The following is a 21,283-nucleotide window of genomic DNA, read 5'->3' on the forward strand; positions in this document are numbered from 1 at the left end:
TCCTTCATCCTGTAGAGGGCCGTCCACAAAGTACATGTTTTCCACTTTGAAAATGCAGTGGAACGGAGGAGAAGGTAAGATCTCGACTCGTTTTTTAAAAGATAAACTTATTCTAACTCGAGTGCTGTGATTTTAGAACACCCTATATACGAAACTGTGTAAAAAAACACATGACGCAAACGCAAAGAGCAAACATGTCCGGCTAGCGCAAGGATGTCAAACTCAATTCCTGGAGGGCCAGAGCCCTGCAGAGTTTTGTTCCAACACACGTACCATGTAGTTTTCAAATAAGCCTGAAGGACTTGATTAGTTGGATCAGGTGTGTTTAATTAAGGTTGAAACCTAACCTCTGCAGGGCTCCGGCCCTCCAGGAACTGAGTTTGACACCCCTAGGCTAGCATGTGTTTACATTGGAAAAACATTGATAATGTGGCGTGGTGGAATGGAAAAACACTTTGTGTGTGAACCAGAAGGAGTCTTTACAGGCACATATAGGCTAAGCTAAAGTAAGCTGCATATATCTTTAGAAAGAGCCTAGGTAAATATAGGCCTTCCTGGATACATGTCGAATACCGTTTACGCTTGCTAAAATATTATTAGGGCTTGTTGGGAAACACCAAAATGTTTTTCATTGCAATCATCAATAGCACCATTCATTTCACGATTTTGAATAAATATAGGCCTATATATATATATTTATATTTAATTAATGTCATTTTGGACATATATATATAAGGAATATTCATTGGAATATTTTGATATAACATGCTGTTTATTTGTTAGTAGTTTATTAGTTTAAACATGCAGCAAGGCTGATGAGAGTTTCAAGACGGTTATATAGAGATAGGCAACATAACATGCATATTGCATAATAAAGAATTGTACAGAAAGTTAAACATAGTATAAAGGGTTTTATGATAATTTGAAATAGCAAAATCACAGTGCTGTTCATGTTTATAGTCAGCCATTTTGCTGTATTTGAAAGCAATTCTACTTTTTAACAATTTGCCATGCTTTCCCTTACAAATTACACATCACAAATCCCTGTTAAGCCTGCACTAAAGTCAGCTGCAGATCTCCACAAATCTCCAAAATATCAATGTCGTTCAGAGAGCTGCTCTTACATAGTTGGGTGCAGAAGGGTATGCCGGGAACTGTGGGTAGATAAACACTGAATTAGTATCACTTCCTCATACAGAACAAACACAATGTGACCTCGTAACAGTTACTGAAAGATATGGGAGACTGGAAATGTTGCACTTGATCAAATAACACGGCATCTTAGTGAGCACTTTCAACACAGAACATCAGTACAATATAAAATAAATGATTCAGAATTAATCATAAACAACATCACAAATAATAGCACTGTTAAACACAGATAACATTGAACGATGGAGTTTTCTAAATGCTGACATGAACTAAAACAGGAAGTTGTGTGTACTGACATTTGGCAGAGGTGAAGTAGATGCCATCCTGTTTTGGAGCCATAGTTTACACATTTAACCCTGTCATGCCACACCGAACGAGGACAAACAAGTATATTGTCTTTCTAGTAGTTTCTTCATTAGCATTTTTTTTCCAACCTTTCATTTACATGCTGCAGATCTTTTAAAAGTTGTAGAATCCAATAAAAGCATTGTGTGTGTTTTGTAGAGCACCAATTATATCATAAAAGACAAACATATAACCTTCAAAGTTAAGAACCTTTGATTTCTGTTGATCATCATAGAGGTGTCACATGACATATTTCATGACGTATCAACCACTTACCCCACATCCTGGAGGTACAGCATACTGAGGCTGTAGATGAAAGGAACAGTTGTTTATGACAGGAAAACTACAATAATGTCCTTAATGTCGTTCAAACATATATTCACCTGATATGCTGCTTGAGGTGCTATATAACCCTGGAAAGATAATATACAAAATTAATTCAAAAGACATTGCAGTTTTATCGCAACAATGAGATGCAGTATGCAGTATGAGCTGATAATAGTACTCACTGGAAAGGCCGGTTGTGGAGGTAAATAGGGCTGCAAAGAAAAAAAAAATCACGACGTTTATATGTCACATTACATTCAAAAATGCTCATTTAAATAAACAGTGGGCCTAAAATGATTCAGGCGCATTGTGATTTAATATTGCTTGTATACTCATGAATGAATGAATGTCACGACATTTATATGTCACATTACATTCAAAAATGCTCATTTAAATAAACAGTGGGCCTAGAATGATTCAGGCGCATTGTGATTTAATATTGCTTGTATACTCATGAATGAATGAATGTTTTTGAATTAGTGAATGAATCAAAGATAGTAACTTGTTTCATTACTAAATTAATTAAGAACTCTTCCTTGTCACTTGTTACAGGAGTCTAACCGGAAATACTGTGTGTGTGTGTGTGTATATATATATATATATATATATATGGAGGAAATGTTATTTCTATCTGAAATACTAATAAAGTGTTCTTCAGACTGTCTCCGAGTGCTTCAGTATGCTTGAGTATTTGATGAGCTGAGAGATAACAGGAAATCTATTTGTGTAGGCTGTGTGTGCAAGACAAGTTTATTTCTATCTGAAATACTAATATTATTTGCGTCACTGTACTAAAGTGTTCTTCAGACTGTCTCCGAGTGCTTCAGTATGCTTGAGTATTTGATGAGCTGAGAGATAACAGGAAATCTATTTGTGTAGGCTGTGTGTGCAAGACAAGTGTGTGAGACAGAAATGTGATTTTAGACGTCCTGGCTACTAAGGTATAAGGTATAAATGTTGAGTTGGGGTGTTGCCTCTGGCTCTTGGTCGCACTCTGCAGTCAACTAGGATGACTGTTGAACTTTTCTTGCAAGAAAATAAATATTCAAAAGACTTTTGTCTCCAAAAGAAAAAGTAAAACTGCCACGGCAAAAAAATAAAATAAAATTTATATATATATATATATATATACACACACACACACACACACACACACACAGTATTTCACAATATTAATGATATTACTGTATTTTTGACCAAATAAGAGTGCATATTTTCAAAAATCATTCTAATATGCAGATTTGGTGTTTAAAAACACTTCTCATTATTATCATATTATTATATTTTTTGTTGATTAGAAAGTTCAAAAGAACTGCATTTATTTGAAAAAGAAATCTTTTATAATATTATAAATGTCTTAACAGTCCCTATTTCCATAGTTAATGTGATGAACTGCACTTGTGATTACTTCATTCATCCATTACAAAACACGCTGGGGCACATAAAAGTCATTTTAAACACTAGCTCAAAAAAGTGAAGTTAGTTCTGAGAAAAGTTCTGCAGTGGCATCGCGCCTATTTTTGTTCTCACCGCAGGATTCTGGAAGGCAATAGAGTTCAACTCCACCATTCCCTCCACTGAGATGGTGTCCACCTGAGTGAATGGAATACGGTGTCTATAGTCCATGAAGTGTCTCCCATTAGTAGATATCTAGAGAGAACCATCATAAAAGTCATAAATGAAATGAGGTGAAATGCCTTTCTAGTAATTTACTATTTATCGTTCTGCTGATTAAAAAGAAAGCTGGAAAATGGATTGATGCTACTCAGAAATCTGAACGTGAATGACCTTGTACCTTGTATTTGTCCTGCTCGACAAGGATCTGGAGGGTGAATGTTTGGCCTTGGGGGAAGGGAGCTTCATATTTGCGTTCCTCTGAGCCCCAGCACCTGCTCTGGGAGGTGTTGTGCACGACATACCCAGGGCTCTCATAGCGTGGGTTAAAGTGCAGAGCAATATCAGCCCCGGAATGAGATCCACATTGAAGGTTCACATGAAATCTGCAGGACAAAGAGGAATAAGAGAGGTATGAGAGAAAACTGGATCATCTCATCTAATATGTTCTAAAATAGTTGCAGGGCTCAAGAAACGACACCTGAATTGGTAAATAATTATTTTAAAATGAGCATTTTACCACTAAAAAGCATTAATAGCTCTTTTGCAGTGTAAATAAAGGAACACAGCATATTGTAGACTCTTCTCATCTTTTTCACACATCTTGGTTGCCTCTGATCATTAACCTAATTAAGTAGAGACCATATTATACCACTACACTACTAAACAATAAAGGCCAGCACCAAAGAATTATGTATAAAAATATCCATAAGAAAACATTGTACAGTTAGTTAATCTATTTTATTACCCGAAATGAAAATGAAATCATTTCATGTCCTTGAAAACTAACATTAAACTAAACATTAAATTCCTCACCTGTTAGCCCCTGGCAAAACTCTTCCACTTATGATAATGCTCTTCCCGTCCTGCAGGCCTCCCTGGATTTGGCCACTGAATGGGATTCTCTGTGTTGATGCAAATAGTAATACGACACATAAGTAGTCATCTGCCCTGAGGAACTAATTCCTAATCATACGAATAAATTATTAAATTGGCCTAGACCAGTGGCGTGGACAGACCTCCGGAGGGGAGAAGGGTATAACTGCAGCCTGGAGAACTCCAAATGTGGGCGGGAACTCCAAAACGGGGTGGGAGCTCCAAAACAGGGCGTGGCTTCCTCCCATTGACGGACAGGCACATGACACGCATGCGCTCTCACGGAGAATATTTATTTATACAGCATATTTTATTTTAGATGAACTAGAAACAATGTTTAATTTAGAAAGTTTTATTTTGAAATGTAAGTCAATAACAACTGGCTGAAGCCACAGCCAATGGTGAAAGTCTTTGCGCGAGGAGCCCCCGCCCCATTTTGGAGGTTCTGCCTACTTTTGGAGTTCACGCCCCATTTTGGAGATCTCCGGTCTGCTTGCCGGAGGGGGGAGGGGGGTTAGGGTGGGGTCCACCTCGGTAGAAAGCACGGTCCGGGGGCACCTAGATCTAGGGCAGACCGAAAGGGCACTTAAGCGCAGGCGATTAAAGGGGCAAGGGCTCGAGCCGTCGAAACGCCACTAACGTTACTCCCCTGCTCCTCCGGAGTCTGTGCACGCCACTGGTCCAGGCTACAATAAAACTTCTATTTAACTCCACCACTCCATGTGCTGAGACAACTTGCCCCGCTTGCTGTAATGAACTGAACATTTTTACTGAACGGTGAAAATATTGTTCAGTTAGTAAAAAAAATAATTAATTAATTAATTAAAAAATAATTTCAATAAAAAACACAGGGCCTCCCCCCATAACGGAGCGTAATGGAGTTTTAATTGTGCGTGCAAAACCACACAGTAACTTTAAATTGTGTAATAACTAAAAAAAAGAGAAAGTAAGAAAAAAATGCAAATTAGAGTAGATTATATAATGCATTATGCATCACTGCTCAGTCTCGTTCTCTCTCAACTGAAATGGAAAAAAAAATTATGTTTCATTTGTTTATTTTTTTTGCCAAGATAAAATTACATTGTGTTTACAGACAAGTGGCTATAAGCTTTACAAAAATATTAATTCATAATTACATAAAATTAAAACCACAATCTCATTCTAGAAATGTACAATTTGTGTTGGACACACTTTGTGTAAATAAAGAGCTGTACAACAGGAGTAAAGTACCTTTTCAAAATTTTGCGATGGAAACATATAACATTTTGTACAAATACTATAAGAAATCTTAGCTGTACAATAAATAAAACAATAGTTCTCTATTCAAATGTCTTTAAGATGTCATGGGAACAGTCACTGTGGTCTTTAACATCCTCATTGTTCATAACACCACAAATAAATCACCCAAGACTCTGCATGCACACTCTCTCTCTCTCTCTCTCTCTCTCTCACACACACACACACACACACACACACAAGCACAAATTAAAACAAGCGGTATTAGATATTAAAAGTTCCTGAAGATCATCCTGCTGGGTTAAAATATCTTTCATTCTTTATGATATTACAAATACCTCGTCAGGATCCTTATTTTTGAGGCTCTTTATCCATTCTGGAAGGGCTCAGTAGGTCAGATTAGCATCCGGTAAATGATTATTAATTTAAATCTTAATTTTGAGCAAAAATGTGGAAAATGGAAGTTTGTGGACTGTAAAAGCTTAAGGTCTTTCCTACCAAAAGAGCAATGGAAATCACATTCCATTCATCTGACGGCACATGAGGAATTTGAAACAGCAAAACGTGGCAAAGTCTACTAGCTCAATAAAACTACTGAAATCCTATCAGCATATTTGCCATTTACAAAGTTTAGCTGAAATAGCTTTGCTCAGTGCTAGAACAGGCACACGTTTAAAAGCCTTTCAGTTGCCAAAGATGGGACTACTATATGAAAAAGCAACACAAAGGTTAATATTGCAAAAATTTGTAAGACACTCTGTTGTTGATCATCAGCAAAGAAATCCAATAAATCACGCAGGAAATAAATGGAATATAGACATCTGAATCAAAACTAGTTGTTTTCTTTGAATGCAGCAGCCATGCAAATGTTAACAGCAGCCGTGGATAAACCATCATATTTATAGACGTAGGGACAGCGAGAGCGGAGCCCCGGACTGCAGTGTTCACGCAGACAGTGGTGACGCCATGCGCTGAACATTCAGCCAATCAGAGAACAGAAGGAAGAAAGTACAGTGACATAAATAAAGTGACATGTAAAATATGAAGATTTGGAAGAGGTTGGTGGCAAGAAGAAAGGTTGAGACGTCAAGATGGAGACAGGAACAGCAGATGACAGAGATGGGATCACAAGTTTGGCCCATTCCCAGTGTGGAGAGAAACCCACAAGAAAAACAGCAGAAACAACACACAAATATTTAAAAAAAAAAGTATAAAAGGGTTTTCAGGGATTTCAATGGCTTTTACTGATAAATAATAATAATAATAATAATAAATCATTGTACATTATAATGTATTATAATCATATACTATATAATTATTGTCATTATTAATATTATTTTAATTATTATCAATTCAGATTACACCCTTTTCACCAGTCTAACCATTGTTTTTAAATGTAAGAGGTGAATTACTGACCACAGGCCAGATATTTGGTCATATGAACATCTTCAAAATGTAACCGGTTAAATCAATAAGCACCTTCCTTCTGAACCACTCATATTCAGAACAGTATCTGCTTCTGAATTTCTATATGGTGAACAATAAATGATCAATCACAAAAATCTTCACACATATTTGCAAACCAGACCAATCATTCATAACAGGCAAAAACCTTGGTAGCAGAAAAAACACTCACAAACAATACACTCTTTTTTTCATTACTGTCACTTACTGTTATTTTCCTCACCATATGATATCAGGTTTGACCAAATATATAATGGTTGATTCCATGCACAGCATCCTTCTGACACTCGCTACACTAAAAATCCAATGATGTAAAATTAAGAAGGCTCAGAATAGAGAAAAAACAATGCACAGGTCGGCTCCAAACCATCAGTTAGTTTTCATGCTCCATAAACTACACCCCCTAAAAAAGGGGGATCCGCAGCATGCTAGCGTTCCAGTCTAGGATACATACTCCTCAGACTTCCAGAAGTGCCCGGGGTGTGAGAGTCTGCGATTGAGCTTTGGCAGCTTCTCTAGTAAGTCTGACAGCTGAGTGAATGTTGGTCTGTCCTCAACCTTAAAGGACCAGCAGGCTGACAGGATCTCCTGCGATGCGAGTACAATGACCATGTTACATTATACACTTTTTATATCTATCTATACAATTATTAATATATAATAGCATTGATTTAATTTGGATTTGATTAGATGTATATAAGTAAATATAATATATCACACACACATATGTGTATATATATATATATGTGACCCTGGACCACAAAACCAAAAGTCGCTTGGGTATATTTTTAACAATAGCCAAAAAAACATTGTATGGGTCAAAATTATCGATTTTTCTTTTATGCCAAAAATCAGTAAGTAAAGATCATGTTCCATGAAAGTATTTTGTAAATTTCCTATTGTAAATATATTAAAACTTAATTTTTGATTAGTAATATGCATGGCTAAGAACTTCATTTGGACAACTTTAAAGGCGATTTTCTCAATATTTTGATTTTTTTGCACCCTCAGATTCCAGGTTTTCAAAAAGTTGCATCTTGGCCAAATATTGTCCTATTCTAACAAACCCTACATCAATGGAAAACTTATTGATTAGTAATATGCATGGCTAAGAACTTCAATTGGACAACCTTTAAAGCGATTTTCTCAAATATTTTGATTTTTTGCACCCTCAGATTCCAGGTTTTCAAAAAGTTGCATCTTGGCCAAATATTGTCCTATTCTAACAAACCCTACATCAATGGAAAACTTATTTATTCAGCTTTCAGATGATGTATAAATCTCAATTTCAAAAAATGGACCCTTATGACTGGTTTTGTGGTCCAGGGTCACATATATAGTTTTTTTTTAATATATATATACCAGGGCCAGACTCACCGTAACCTCCTTGCCCAAGCTTGTACCCTTCTGGGCCAGTAACGTTCTGATGCCTTCTCCACTTCCCAGCTGATAGATCAAAACTTCAGTCGGTTGGTTCATGATGGGCCATTCTTTGGCCTGGAGTTCAAACCAGATAGTGCTGAGAAAGATAAATTCAAAGTCAACTGATCAACTTCAGTGTTGGCTTGCAAAATATTGTAATTTGATTTCGAAAAAGCCTTTAAAATGAAGGACTGATCAGAAAAAGTCTTTGCTTTGAGAGAATTTTTTTTAAGGCAAAAATGAAACATTAACACCAAAACCAAATGTTTGCATTAGAGGCACTGTATTTGTGATGCAGATGTGGGAAAAGAGATGTGGCTTTTACCCAAAAGCGTAAACATCAGCAGCTTTTGAAAAGGGCAAACAGTCTTCTTGGTTTCCTGGCCCCATCTTTTGCACGATCTCTGGAGCCAGGTAATAGATCCACCCTCGTGGCAGCTTCAGTTCATTTTCCCGCCTACAAACAAACACATACGTTAATGAAGTTCTTAACAAAGCATACTGTATAATAAGACTCTTTTTATAATGACATGCACCCTACCTGTCCTCCTGGACCACTCCAGACATCCCAAAAAGACCGAAATCTGTGATGACAACTTTGTTTGAATCGTAAAATACATTCTTGGACTTCAAATCTTTGTGCACAATTCCCTTTGCATGGAGGTAACCCATTCCCTGTAAAAGGTAAAAACAGCAAAACGAAACTAAGCAAAACAGTTAAAAACATAGACAGTGTTTTAATGTGATTTGAGCTAAAGAAGCAAAATTTATGATATAACAATAATTTTTTTGCTGAGTTATTGAAGTTATTACATTTTAATGAAAAACTATGAAAGCATTTTTTTTGGGATAATAACATGCACTGATGAATCATTCAAAATAAAGCCAAAAACATGCATTACATGTGATGCTTCATACCTTTACGATTTCCTGAGCGATTTGTCTTATCTTGTTGATGTCAAGTTTAGAGTCCCTGACAACAGAGTACAGCGTCCGTCCTTTACAAAAGCTGCAGCAGGACAACATAAACACTGTAGATTACAATCAAAACACAAATGCTCTATAATATCACATATTACACATTCAAAACATACACTACTTTTCGAAGGTTTGGAATCAGTAAGAATTTTTTATTTTTCAAATAAAATCTCTATTGTCTAAAGATAAAGACACTAATGCTCAAATCAAGGCTGCATTTATTTGATAAAAAAAAAATTATATTGTGAAATATTACAATTTAAAAGAACTGTTTTCTATCTTAATATACTTTATGATGGAAAAGCTGAATTTTCAGCAGCCATTACGCCAGTCTACAGTATCACACAATCCTTCAGAAATTATTCTATGCTGATTTGGTGCTCAAGAAACATTTATTATTATCAGCTGTGCTGCTTAATATTTTTGTGGAAATCGTGATACATTTTATTGAGGATAATGAATAGAAAGAAAAGAAATTACTATTTGAAATAGAATTCTTTTGTAACATTACAAATGTCTTTACTGTCACTTTTGATCTATTTAATGCATCCTTGCTGAATAAAAATATTAAATTCTTTCTTTTAAAAAACAAAAACAAGGGCAGTGTACATGAATGATACAACATTGAGAGAGTTGAGAGAGGCGGACCTGGTGATAATGGCCAGATGGGGCGGGTTCATGCAGGCCCCCATAAACAGCACGACGTTCTCATGTCGCGTTTGCCTGTAGTTCATCACCTCCTTCTTGAACAGCTTTAGGTGCTCTTGGTTGTTACCGTCAATCTCTAACAAGCGAACGGCCACCTCTCCGTGCCAGCGGCCCCTACACACCTTTCCCCAGCGGCCTTTACCGATCAGCTCTCCGAGCTCCAGCTGCTCGAAAGGCACATCCCACTCCTGCAGGTAAACGCTGGTCTGGCTGGCCTTACGGCTTATGTGGTCCTTCCAGTAGCCCCTGCAATTGGGAAGGTCATCCACTTCATCACCTTCACTTTCATCATCCGAACCTTCCTGATCCTGACCGTCGTCCCCTTGCTGCTCCTCATCCTGAATGAGAAAATATAGTAACCAATTTAGTCAATTCTAGGGCCAAACATTTAAAAAATGTTTCCATATTCACATAGTCCAACATCGGTTTTGATTTTACACAATTCAAAATTTAGATGCAAGATAAAAAACTTCAGTATTGTATTTTTAGTGGTCACTACACATACACCACTGACTGCAAAAAACAACAACAACAACAAAAAACCTGTGACCACCACAATAAACTGGAAATTTTGCCCACAGATGCTTTCAATTCCTGGTAGTTCTGTGGGTAAAACATGTTTTTTGCGACACTCACCACAGCTTCCCTTTGGCCTGTTGATAACTGGTTGACGTTACCATCCAACTGATCTGTTTCTCTGCATGAAATATAGAACATACTAAACTCAGTAGTCTTTTACTAATCACTTTTAAATATTTAGCAGTATCAGAACTATGTATGATGTACAGTATGATCTAAATCATTTATAAAAGGATAGTTTACCCAAAAAATCTAAATGACTAAGTTTTCAAAGTTTTAGTTTTAATTAATAACAACATTTTTTTAGCGTATAATTACTTCAGTTTTGGCCTTTCCTCACAATGATTTCACAAATTGTCCATGAGTCAGTGCTGCCACATTGGTTCCATGTGAACGTAGTGTAAATTATTCATTCATGATGAGGCAATAGCCCTCAAGAACGTACCATGAGGAACCAAAACCGATGAGATATGCATTTCAATTGGCCGGGGTCAAAGTGATTCTAGAAATACTAAAGAAACAGTAATTAAGAAGTTTCGTCTTACCCGGTGTTGTAACCTCCATCTGAATGCGTGGTACTGGATACATCTGTGAGAAAAAAAGGAAATCTAGAGTCATATGTCAATGTTGATATTAAACATTCAGATTCCATTTAAAGGTGTACTCCACTTAAAAGTTTTGAAGTTGAAAGCAGTTGCTGGTCAAACTGCTGCCTATTTTTGTGAAACTGTGCTTTTTTCAGGATTCTGTGATGAATAGAAAGTAAAAAAAAAACTGTCAATGTTGATATTAAACATTCAGATTCCATTTAAAGGTGTACTCCACTTAAAAGTTTTGAAGTTGAAAGCAGTTGCTGGTCAAACTGCTGCCTATTTTTGTGAAACTGTGCTTTTTTCAGGATTCTGTGATGAATAGAAAGTAAAAAAAAAACACAATTTATTTGAAATATAGATTTTTTTTGTAAGATTATAAATGTCTTTACTGCTACTTTTTATCAATTTAATGTGTTCTTGAATAAAAGTATTCATTTCATATATACTTTATCTATAGTGGGTATAGAAAAAAAATCACCCCCCTTTAAAATCACATTTTGTTGCTTTGCAACCTGAAATGAAAACGGACACAGTTTTTGTTTTATCCAGCTGCATTTACTCAGTGCAACATATAACATCCAAGTGAAAGATATAAGACCAACACGTCAGGAAAAAATAAATAATAATAATCAAGGAACAGAGGAATTGTTGATTAAAGTCGTTATTTTTGTTTACTTTGTGCACAAAAAGTATTCTCGTAGCTTCATAAAATTACGGTTGAACCACTGATGTAACATGGACTATTTTAACAATGTCCTTACTACGTTTCTGGACATGGGAACGTTTCAGTTGCATTGCTGTCTATACAGGGTCAGAAAGCTCTCAGATTTAATAAAAAATATCTTAATTTGTGTTCTGAAGATGAACAAAGTATTATGGGTTTGGAACGACATGAGGGTGAGTAATTAATGACAGTATTTTCATTTCTGGGTGAATTATCCCTTTAATATAATATAACCTGTACAAATGAATAATATATGTTTTCAGGATCTCCATACACACCACAAAAGGCACACAGAGAAATGAAAGCACAAAATACTGCAAAAATAAAGCAATTCCCATAGATGACCACTAGGAAGCGACACACCACAGTATAAGCACTACTAGCAACTTAGGCCCTGTCTCAAATGGAACACTTCATGTGCACTTGCGGTCTTACGGACTTACAATGGCCGCCGCGTGCGTATGTCCATTATGTCCACGAGACCGTAGGGTGTCCCATTCATCATTTTCCTCGATCCGCACTTCTGCTGAGCCCACACTGGGGCAAGCTCCGCAGCAGACTTCTACCCGACAGTCAAAGCGGCATTACGTCATGAAAGTGCAGACTCAGAGGAAGACCGCGAGGGTTTAGGGTGCCATTTGGGACAGGGCCTTAATCTCAAATTGCTGTGTTCACTACAGCTGAAGGTCTCAAGATTGGAAAGCATAGTTGAGTTGTCTGACAAAGTCTCTGATAACTCAATGAGGAACTCAGACACCATGCCTGAAGAGATTGTTAACTCACCAGGGAAGACAAACTGTTGTCTATGCTGAAAGTAGTAGGCAGCTATTGAGTGGGACAAATAGACAAATGTCCGCAAGGAAAAGAGTAAGACCCAGTTAAACAACTTGCTTGTTATGCATCAGCGACAATTACTTAAGCAGATATTAGTAGGTTAGTATTCATCCATTGAAGATGTTATTTCAGAGCATTGGAAACAAGAAATGAGTGCTTAAAGGGGTCATATGATATGCTAAAAAGAACATTATTTTGTGTATTTGGTGTAATGAAATGCGTTTATGCGGTTTAAGGTTCAAAAAACATTATTTTTCATTCATACTGTACATTATTGTTTCTCCTCTTTGCCCCGCCTTTCTGAAACGCATCGATTTTTACAAAGCTCATCGGATTGAAAAGCGAGGTGTGCTGTGATTGGCCAGCTATCCAGTGCGTGTGATTGGCCGAATACCTCAAACGTGTGACGGAAATGTTACGCCCCTTACCATACTGTGATGCCGTGTCATGATGAGGCAATAGCCCTCAAGAACGTACCATGAGGAACCAAAACCGATGAGATATGCATTTCAATTGGCCGGGGTCAAAGTGATTCTAGAAATACTAAAGAAACAGTAATTAAGAAGTTTCGTCTTACCCGGTGTTGTAACCTCCATCTGAATGCGTGGTACTGGATACATCTGTGAGAAAAAAAGGAAATCTAGAGTCATATGTCAATGTTGATATTAAACATTCAGATTCCATTTAAAGGTGTACTCCACTTAAAAGTTTTGAAGTTGAAAGCAGTTGCTGGTCAAACTGCTGCCTATTTTTGTGAAACTGTGCTTTTTTCAGGATTCTGTGATGAATAGAAAGTATAGAAAGTAAAAAAAAAAACACAATTTATTTGAAATATAGATTTTTTTTGTAAGATTATAAATGTCTTTACTGCTACTTTTTATCAATTTAATGTGTTCTTGAATAAAAGTATTCATTTCATATATACTTTATCTATAGTGGGTATAGAAAAAAAATCACCCCCCTTTAAAATCACATTTTGTTGCTTTGCAACCTGAAATGAAAACGGACACAGTTTTTGTTTTATCCAGCTGCATTTACTCAGTGCAACATATAACATCCAAGTGAAAGATATAAGACCAACACGTCAGGAAAAAATAAATAATAATAATCAAGGAACAGAGGAATTGTTGATTAAAGTCGTTATTTTTGTTTACTTTGTGCACAAAAAGTATTCTCGTAGCTTCATAAAATTACGGTTGAACCACTGATGTAACATGGACTATTTTAACAATGTCCTTACTACGTTTCTGGACATGGGAACGTTTCAGTTGCATTGCTGTCTATACAGGGTCAGAAAGCTCTCAGATTTAATAAAAAATATCTTAATTTGTGTTCTGAAGATGAACAAAGTATTATGGGTTTGGAACGACATGAGGGTGAGTAATTAATGACAGTATTTTCATTTCTGGGTGAATTATCCCTTTAATATAATATAACCTGTACAAATGAATAATATATGTTTTCAGGATCTCCATACACACCACAAAAGGCACACAGAGAAATGAAAGCACAAAATACTGCAAAAATAAAGCAATTCCCATAGATGACCACTAGGAAGCGACACACCACAGTATAAGCACTACTAGCAACTTAGGCCCTGTCTCAAATGGAACACTTCATGTGCACTTGCGGTCTTACGGACTTACAATGGCCGCCGCGTGCGTATGTCCATTATGTCCACGAGACCGTAGGGTGTCCCATTCATCATTTTCCTCGATCCGCACTTCTGCTGAGCCCACACTGGGGCAAGCTCCGCAGCAGACTTCTACCCGACAGTCAAAGCGGCATTACGTCATGAAAGTGCAGACTCAGAGGAAGACCGCGAGGGTTTAGGGTGCCATTTGGGACAGGGCCTTAATCTCAAATTGCTGTGTTCACTACAGCTGAAGGTCTCAAGATTGGAAAGCATAGTTGAGTTGTCTGACAAAGTCTCTGATAACTCAATGAGGAACTCAGACACCATGCCTGAAGAGATTGTTAACTCACCAGGGAAGACAAACTGTTGTCTATGCTGAAAGTAGTAGGCAGCTATTGAGTGGGACAAATAGACAAATGTCCGCAAGGAAAAGAGTAAGACCCAGTTAAACAACTTGCTTGTTATGCATCAGCGACAATTACTTAAGCAGATATTAGTAGGTTAGTATTCATCCATTGAAGATGTTATTTCAGAGCATTGGAAACAAGAAATGAGTGCTTAAAGGGGTCATATGATATGCTAAAAAGAACATTATTTTGTGTATTTGGTGTAATGAAATGCGTTTATGCGGTTTAAGGTTCAAAAAACATTATTTTTCATTCATACTGTACATTATTGTTTCTCCTCTTTGCCCCGCCTTTCTGAAACGCATCGATTTTTACAAAGCTCATCGGATTGAAAAGCGAGGTGTGCTGTGATTGGCCAGCTATCCAGTGCGTGTGATTGGCCGAATACCTCAAACGTGTGACGGAAATGTTACGCCCCTTACCATACTGTGATGCCGTGTCCTGGCCGGAGCGACAAGACAAAAACATTAAAACCCATTATAAACGAGACATTTGTTGCATCCATTGGGGACATAATTACGGATTATAATGAATTACACAGTCTTTTTACGCGTTGCATCGTGAGCGGAGGCCGGCGGGCTAGAGTGAGGAACGGCCAGCGGGCTTGAGAACGGCGCGGCCGGTGGGCTTGCGACAGCCACATGTGACGACCCCGGGCTGGACTCCGCTTTGTCCCCGGTGAAAGCCGATCCGGCGATCCTCAGCGCGAAGTTGATGTATTTCCTCAGCGACCAGCACGGATCAGCTCCAGGCATGACGAAGCGTATATCGTCCTCTTTTGGAAGGCCAAACAAAGTAGTTTCGCTTTCACAACGAAACACACAGCACCTTCACGACATGGCGGCGGTGGCAACAACAATACTACAGCGAGAATAAAAGTTACGCCTTCTTTCTTTGCGTGAACATTTGGGCGGCGTTATGCAAATCTTCCCACATCGTGACGTAGACATGTGGGGGCGTGTTAGAACGAGCCGTTTTAGGTAGGCGTGGCTGACTCTTAACTTTTATAAAGAATATCTCTTTGGATTTGAGACTTTAGTCTTTGCAACCTTACAGATCTTCTTTATGCACCAAGAGCTTGTAACACTCCAAAGAGAAAGGAAAAATTGAAATCGCATCATATGACCCATTTAATAATGCTCTGCTACAAAAAGAGTGACCTTCTGTAGTGTAGAAACTTAAACGGGTTTACACACGGGCATCAGTGGTATCAGTGTAAACGAGACTAACCTGGGAAGTGAAAGCGACTGTCAATGTGACCCTTAGGGGAGGGGTTGGGTGGCGGGGTGGCGCTTGGAGGGTTGCTCTGACCGAAGGGGGCAGGTGAGGAAGGGGTGGAGGAGGTGGTGGAGGAGGGGTTACTACTGGAGTCCAGGTGACTCAGTGATGGAGGGTGGTCCTGAAGGGTGGGACACATATCTTTAAAAACCTTTTCCAAAAAAACAAAACAAAACAAAAAAACAATCAAATAATGTGTAAAAATGTATGTTTGAACAATTAAGACAATTCATAAAATAGAATTTGAAAGAGAAATTTTATGGGTTGTCACTAGCATCACCAAATTGAGTTGTAAAAATGAATATAAAGATATAAAAATAATGTATTTTTAAAATAAAATAATAAATATAATATAAATATAAATAACATATAATATAAATATAGTATATATTAATAATAATAATAATAATGAGGAGTTAGTATGGCGTAACTCTCAACTTCCTGGTTTGTGTGGTTTGCTACATGCCTTTTTGTTTATTGTCTTCGGTAATGTTCCGTACTGCTGAGACTCTGCTGGTCGCTCCACCTGGTTATTGATACCTGACGGTACTGACTCTGTTCTTCTGATCTTGTTTGGAACTGAAAGAACAGAACAGAACTTTAGATCACCTGCAAAGCTGTCTGAATGCATAGTATACTACAGCTTGTACAAAATCTTACATTGTGCAAATGAAATCCTGCACTTAGGGGCCTCTTTGGTACATTTATTGTGGCACTTCACCCTAAAAGAGATGAAAGCAAACATTAGCAGGAAGATACTGGTTTGCAGATGTGGTTTTTCTAAATGATTCCTGTGTTTGCTTACTTGCAATGTTTGCATTTAACACCAAACATCATGTTCTTCTTGCACACCTGACACGTCTGAGACAACCAGGACTTGGTGGAAAACCTTTGAGGAGGCACAAAAAGAAAGCCAATTTCAGGTGTGTTGGAAGTTGGAAAACAAACACAGATGCAAGAATGAAAACAAGCAAAGGTTAAATGATCAGTACCTGTGTGTGACATCCAGACCGATATCCTTTCTCATGATTAGTGGAGAGCTTCCGTGGGATGCAACATTGTCTATATGATGTTAGAGAAAAATGGATTGGACTCAAAATGGATTAAAAATGAGTTTGGTGTTAGCATCTCTAAGCTTTAGAGTTGACTGGATGAATTTTTCACTGCAGTGCATTCTGGGAATGCTGTACACATGAACAATATGTGTAAAGCTGCCTTTAGCCAAATCAACATATTTCATAAGCAAACATAACACAGATGTCTAACTGTAGCCTCTTCATCTGGAGTGCAACTACAGTATGATGAATCAAAATGTTATCTTGGTAGGGAGCTCACTAGTTTTTGAAACAAATTTGTATTTACTAATTAATAAAAAACACTTACTTCTTACTCCCGCAGAGTCTCCCAGATGACTGGGGGTATTTGGTAGAATGCAGGGGGAACGGGCAGACAACAGTGGTGACTGTGAGGCAGAGTCTTCCCAGCCGTTTCCTCCACCGTTTACCTGCACGTTCAGGAGCGGCTTATTTTTCTTTCCACTCCTGCAGGGCGGAGGACACAAGACTACATTTGGTATCTGGGTAGCTGCCATCAAATACTAAAATCAGTGTGACATGCTAGACTGCATTTAAACAGGATTTTGGTGTTTCTTTGTATTATTATTTTTTTTTCCAAATTAAATTATTAAATAATTAATAATTAAAAGAATAAATAATTATAATAATAAATAGTTAATAATTACAATAACAATTAAATAATTTAATTATAAACAATACTTTGCCATTCAGCTTTTATAACCTTATGTTACCTGAGATAATACATGGATGGAACATTTGAACATGAAACAATAATTTTTACACTGCAGAACCATTTAAAATCAACTTGTGTAAAGCAAAAACCATATACAATTTAACCTAAAATCCCTAACACTCAGCACCCGCAACATTTCATTGGAATTATCACAATGCAACCAATTATATAATTCCCAGAAAGCTCTCATAATGACTCATTCTGCACCTCCCTGCAAAAAAATCTTTCTATAGTACTTTAAATAAACACTCATCTGCAACTTGTCCACCACAAATATTTAAAAAATGAGGTGCAAATACAGGCGTGCAGCTTCACAGGCAGGGAGTTTTAGCGGTGGACTTCAGTTCACATGCATATTATGAGGAGGAGCTCCAATCCTGCAGACATTTATTGGCTTAGAGGAGCGGGAATAATCAAGCACTGGACGCCAGCGAGTCTGAGAAGGGGTCTGACCTCGGCCTTGAGCAAACAGGAAACACTGGGGCTACGTGAAGGGGCGTGTAGAAATACTCTCCAAAAACTGCCTGGAATTGGGCCATCAGTGATCTCAGATGACACAGCAGTCCACTCCCACAGACCGAACACACGCTGGGCAGGGCGACACAGTATGGTATATGTATGAACAGCGTAGTGTTAATTTTGCCAGCCATTTTTTATTTAGTCTTAGTCTTTTAAATCAGTCTTATTCCTGGTGTCAGATTTACTTTTTAGTTATTATCCTATTTAGTCAATCTTGTCCAGTTTTTGTTTAGTCAAGTTTTAGTCGACTAAAAGTCTGAGCATTTTAGTCTAGTTTTAATCACTGAAAACTTCGAAGTGCTGTATAATGGTTAAACTAATATGTATATATATATATACATTTTTTTGCTCAAAATTATAATTGCAATGATTGTTGTCATTTGAGAAATTTATTTTTGCACTTTCACCAATAAGCACAAATCAATAGAATGTGGACTCAGACACACGGTTTATTTGACCTCATCTAGTGTACAGATTTATTATAGGCTATTTAATATATAAATTAATATCAAAGACTTAGATATGCACTCTCTCTGCACATTATGAAAACTGGTAAAAACAAACAAAAAATATTATAACCAGGGGTGCACATAAGTGTTTCAGTCTGGTTCTCATACGAGCACCTAGAAATTTGGTTTGGTGCTCACACTGCACATATAGTGTGACCTATTAAATATAACTATAAAAAAATAATCATAGTAATAATATTATTATTGCACTTTATTTAGTTAGTTTTTTTTAATCAAATAATAAAATGTGATAATCCTATTATATTTTAAAATAAAAAGTGAGTATTAAATAAAAATACAATTATTTTTATAGTACACCTAAAAATACAATGCTTATATTTACTTAAAAATTTTTTTTTTTTTTTTTACTTTTTACGGTTTGATTTCTTTATATGAATTTTCATCATTATACAGTATTACAGTTAGTCGATATAAAACGGTGATTGTGCATTAACAGCTGTCAGTCATGTCGGTACGCCAGTGAGCGTTCTGAACTTATTTCCACAGTGCATTTTTTATTTTGGTAGCACATGCACACCTGTGTACCACTTAATATGCTCCCGATTATAACAGTATTACAAATTCCTGATAGCAATTCCAATCATTCCAAATTGCAACAATTTTCTCTATTAAAACAACAGCGGTTGAGTAAGTGCATTTACTCAGCAGTCAGCAACCACAATCGCAAACAAACTAGCCGAGATCTCATGACAGAACACAGACTGGCTGAATGACACTTTCATTTAAGCTGAACATCTCACATGGACATTGCAAAACTTCGGCTTACATGTTTGTCTGTGTTTCAGATCAGAAGGATTTCTTTATTTATGCTGCAGGGCCAAAAATCATTCCAAATTATTGCTGAGTTAGGCAACATGTTGTTACGTGTAGCAAATGTTGTGCAATGTATAACTTTCATCTGGATTTATAGAGTCAGCATCCTGCTCAGTTTACACACAATGTAACAAAGATATAGCATGTTATCATTTATTTCCCGTTTCAAACTTGTACGACTTTCTTTCTTCTGTGGAACACAAATAGTCCATTTTTATTTTTCAGTATCATGGCCAATCTTCTTATTAAAGTGAATGAGGAATGGGGCAGTCAAAAGACCAAAATGAAAAAAAACACCATGAAAGTATCATAAAAGTGGTCCATATAACTTTAATGCTATATTTAAATATTCATGAAATAATTCGATAGCTTTATATGCAAACCGTAATTTATTATTCTTTGAAAATTTTGGCATATTCAATATGTCACAGTGGTTAGCAGCCCACTAAAGAAAGATTGGAGGTTTGGAGCAACATGTGGGTGACTAAACGATGACTGAATATTCATTTCAAACGGTGAAATTGTGATTATGTGTGTAATGATAAGAATCTGGAAATTCTTAGTCAAGTTTAAAATGAAATGTCAGCCTATATTTCTGTTAAGTTTCTAGTCTGTACATTGCTGTTAACCCTGGCACTTAATCTTATGGTTTGAAGAGGCATTGCTTATGCTTCAGATTTTATCTACATCGTTCAGATGAATATATTTCATTCCCATCACCTCAGTGCATTACTGCATGACTTTATCATGCGGTAAGTGTTTCTGAGAATCTGATATCATGTTTATAGTGCTAGGTTGTATCAGGAAGATCAGTAAAAAAAAATCAGTACATACTGTAACACAGGCTAATGGTCAGATAGATGCATTTTGGTTACTGACAGCGATGACAGTTTCATTATATTTATATACTGAATTGTAATTGGTTTTCTTTCTTGCATATACACTACATATTAAAAGTTTGGTGTAGGTTTAAAAAAAAATTTTTTTTAAAGAAATTAATACTTATATTCAGCAAAGACTCATTCACTTGATGACAGTAAAGACCGTTAAGATTTCTGTTTTTAAACAAATATCATTCTTTTGAACTTTACATTTATTAAAAACACGCTGAATAGAAATTTACCACAGTTTCCACAAAAATATTATACAGAAAAAAACAGTTTTCAACATTGAAAATAATCAGAAATGCTACTTGAGCACCAAATCAGCTTATTAGAATGATTTCTGAAGGATCTTGTGACACTGAAGACTGGAGTAATGATGCTGAAAATTCAGCTTCGGCTTCACAGGAATAAATTACAAATTAGAAAACAACCTTGGCAAGCATGACTTCCCCCCGCCCCAAAAAAAAGTGGTAGAAAATATTTTAGAGAACCTAAACTTTTGAACAGTAGTGTACCTGCATGCTGAATTGTGATTGGTCAATTTTCTTTGCACAT

The 21,283-nt window shown here is 36.8% G+C and overlaps 2 protein-coding genes across 6 annotated transcripts in view; both read right to left on the reverse strand.

Moving 5' to 3' along the window:
* Positions 1–1,106: 1,106 nt before the first annotated feature.
* Positions 1,107–7,049, reverse strand: LOC107592961 (galectin-9-like). Its single transcript, XM_016282549.1, has 8 exons — positions 7,030–7,049; positions 4,255–4,389; positions 3,620–3,824; positions 3,355–3,474; positions 2,007–2,036; positions 1,881–1,910; positions 1,774–1,803; positions 1,107–1,154 (listed from the first exon to the last, which is right to left on the reverse strand). The coding sequence occupies exons 1-8, from the start codon at positions 7,047–7,049 to the stop codon at positions 1,107–1,109; spliced, it is 618 nt and encodes a 205-aa protein (XP_016138035.1).
* LOC107592917 (kinase suppressor of Ras 1-like) overlaps positions 6,881–21,283 on the reverse strand; it is a 41,557-nt gene continuing 27,154 nt past the window's right edge. For 2 of the 5 annotated variants that reach the window (XM_016282495.1, XM_016282499.1), the window contains 15 exons: positions 18,436–18,570; positions 17,557–17,714; positions 17,166–17,235; positions 16,979–17,062; positions 16,834–16,895; positions 16,640–16,752; positions 16,126–16,324; positions 13,430–13,472; positions 10,759–10,819; positions 10,063–10,460; positions 9,355–9,445; positions 8,978–9,111; positions 8,762–8,893; positions 8,392–8,533; positions 6,881–7,602 (listed from right to left, as the gene is read on the reverse strand). In XM_016282495.1, the coding sequence (XP_016137981.1) occupies positions 7,456–7,602; positions 8,392–8,533; positions 8,762–8,893; positions 8,978–9,111; positions 9,355–9,445; positions 10,063–10,460; positions 10,759–10,819; positions 13,430–13,472; positions 16,126–16,324; positions 16,640–16,752; positions 16,834–16,895; positions 16,979–17,062; positions 17,166–17,235; positions 17,557–17,714; positions 18,436–18,570 (1,969 nt within the window). In that variant the 3' untranslated portion in view covers positions 6,881–7,455. The remainder of the gene's footprint in view (positions 7,603–8,391; positions 8,534–8,761; positions 8,894–8,977; positions 9,112–9,354; positions 9,446–10,062; positions 10,461–10,758; positions 10,820–13,429; positions 13,473–16,125; positions 16,325–16,639; positions 16,753–16,833; positions 16,896–16,978; positions 17,063–17,165; positions 17,236–17,556; positions 17,715–18,435; positions 18,571–21,283) is intronic. The other 3 variants (XM_016282496.1, XM_016282498.1, XM_016282497.1) reach the window with 3 other exon arrangements.

This window comes from Sinocyclocheilus grahami, unplaced genomic scaffold, assembly GCF_001515645.1.
Source record: "Sinocyclocheilus grahami isolate Dianchi unplaced genomic scaffold, SAMN03320097.WGS_v1.1 scaffold161.1, whole genome shotgun sequence".
In the NCBI taxonomy this organism is placed as follows: domain Eukaryota; kingdom Metazoa; phylum Chordata; class Actinopteri; order Cypriniformes; family Cyprinidae; genus Sinocyclocheilus; species Sinocyclocheilus grahami.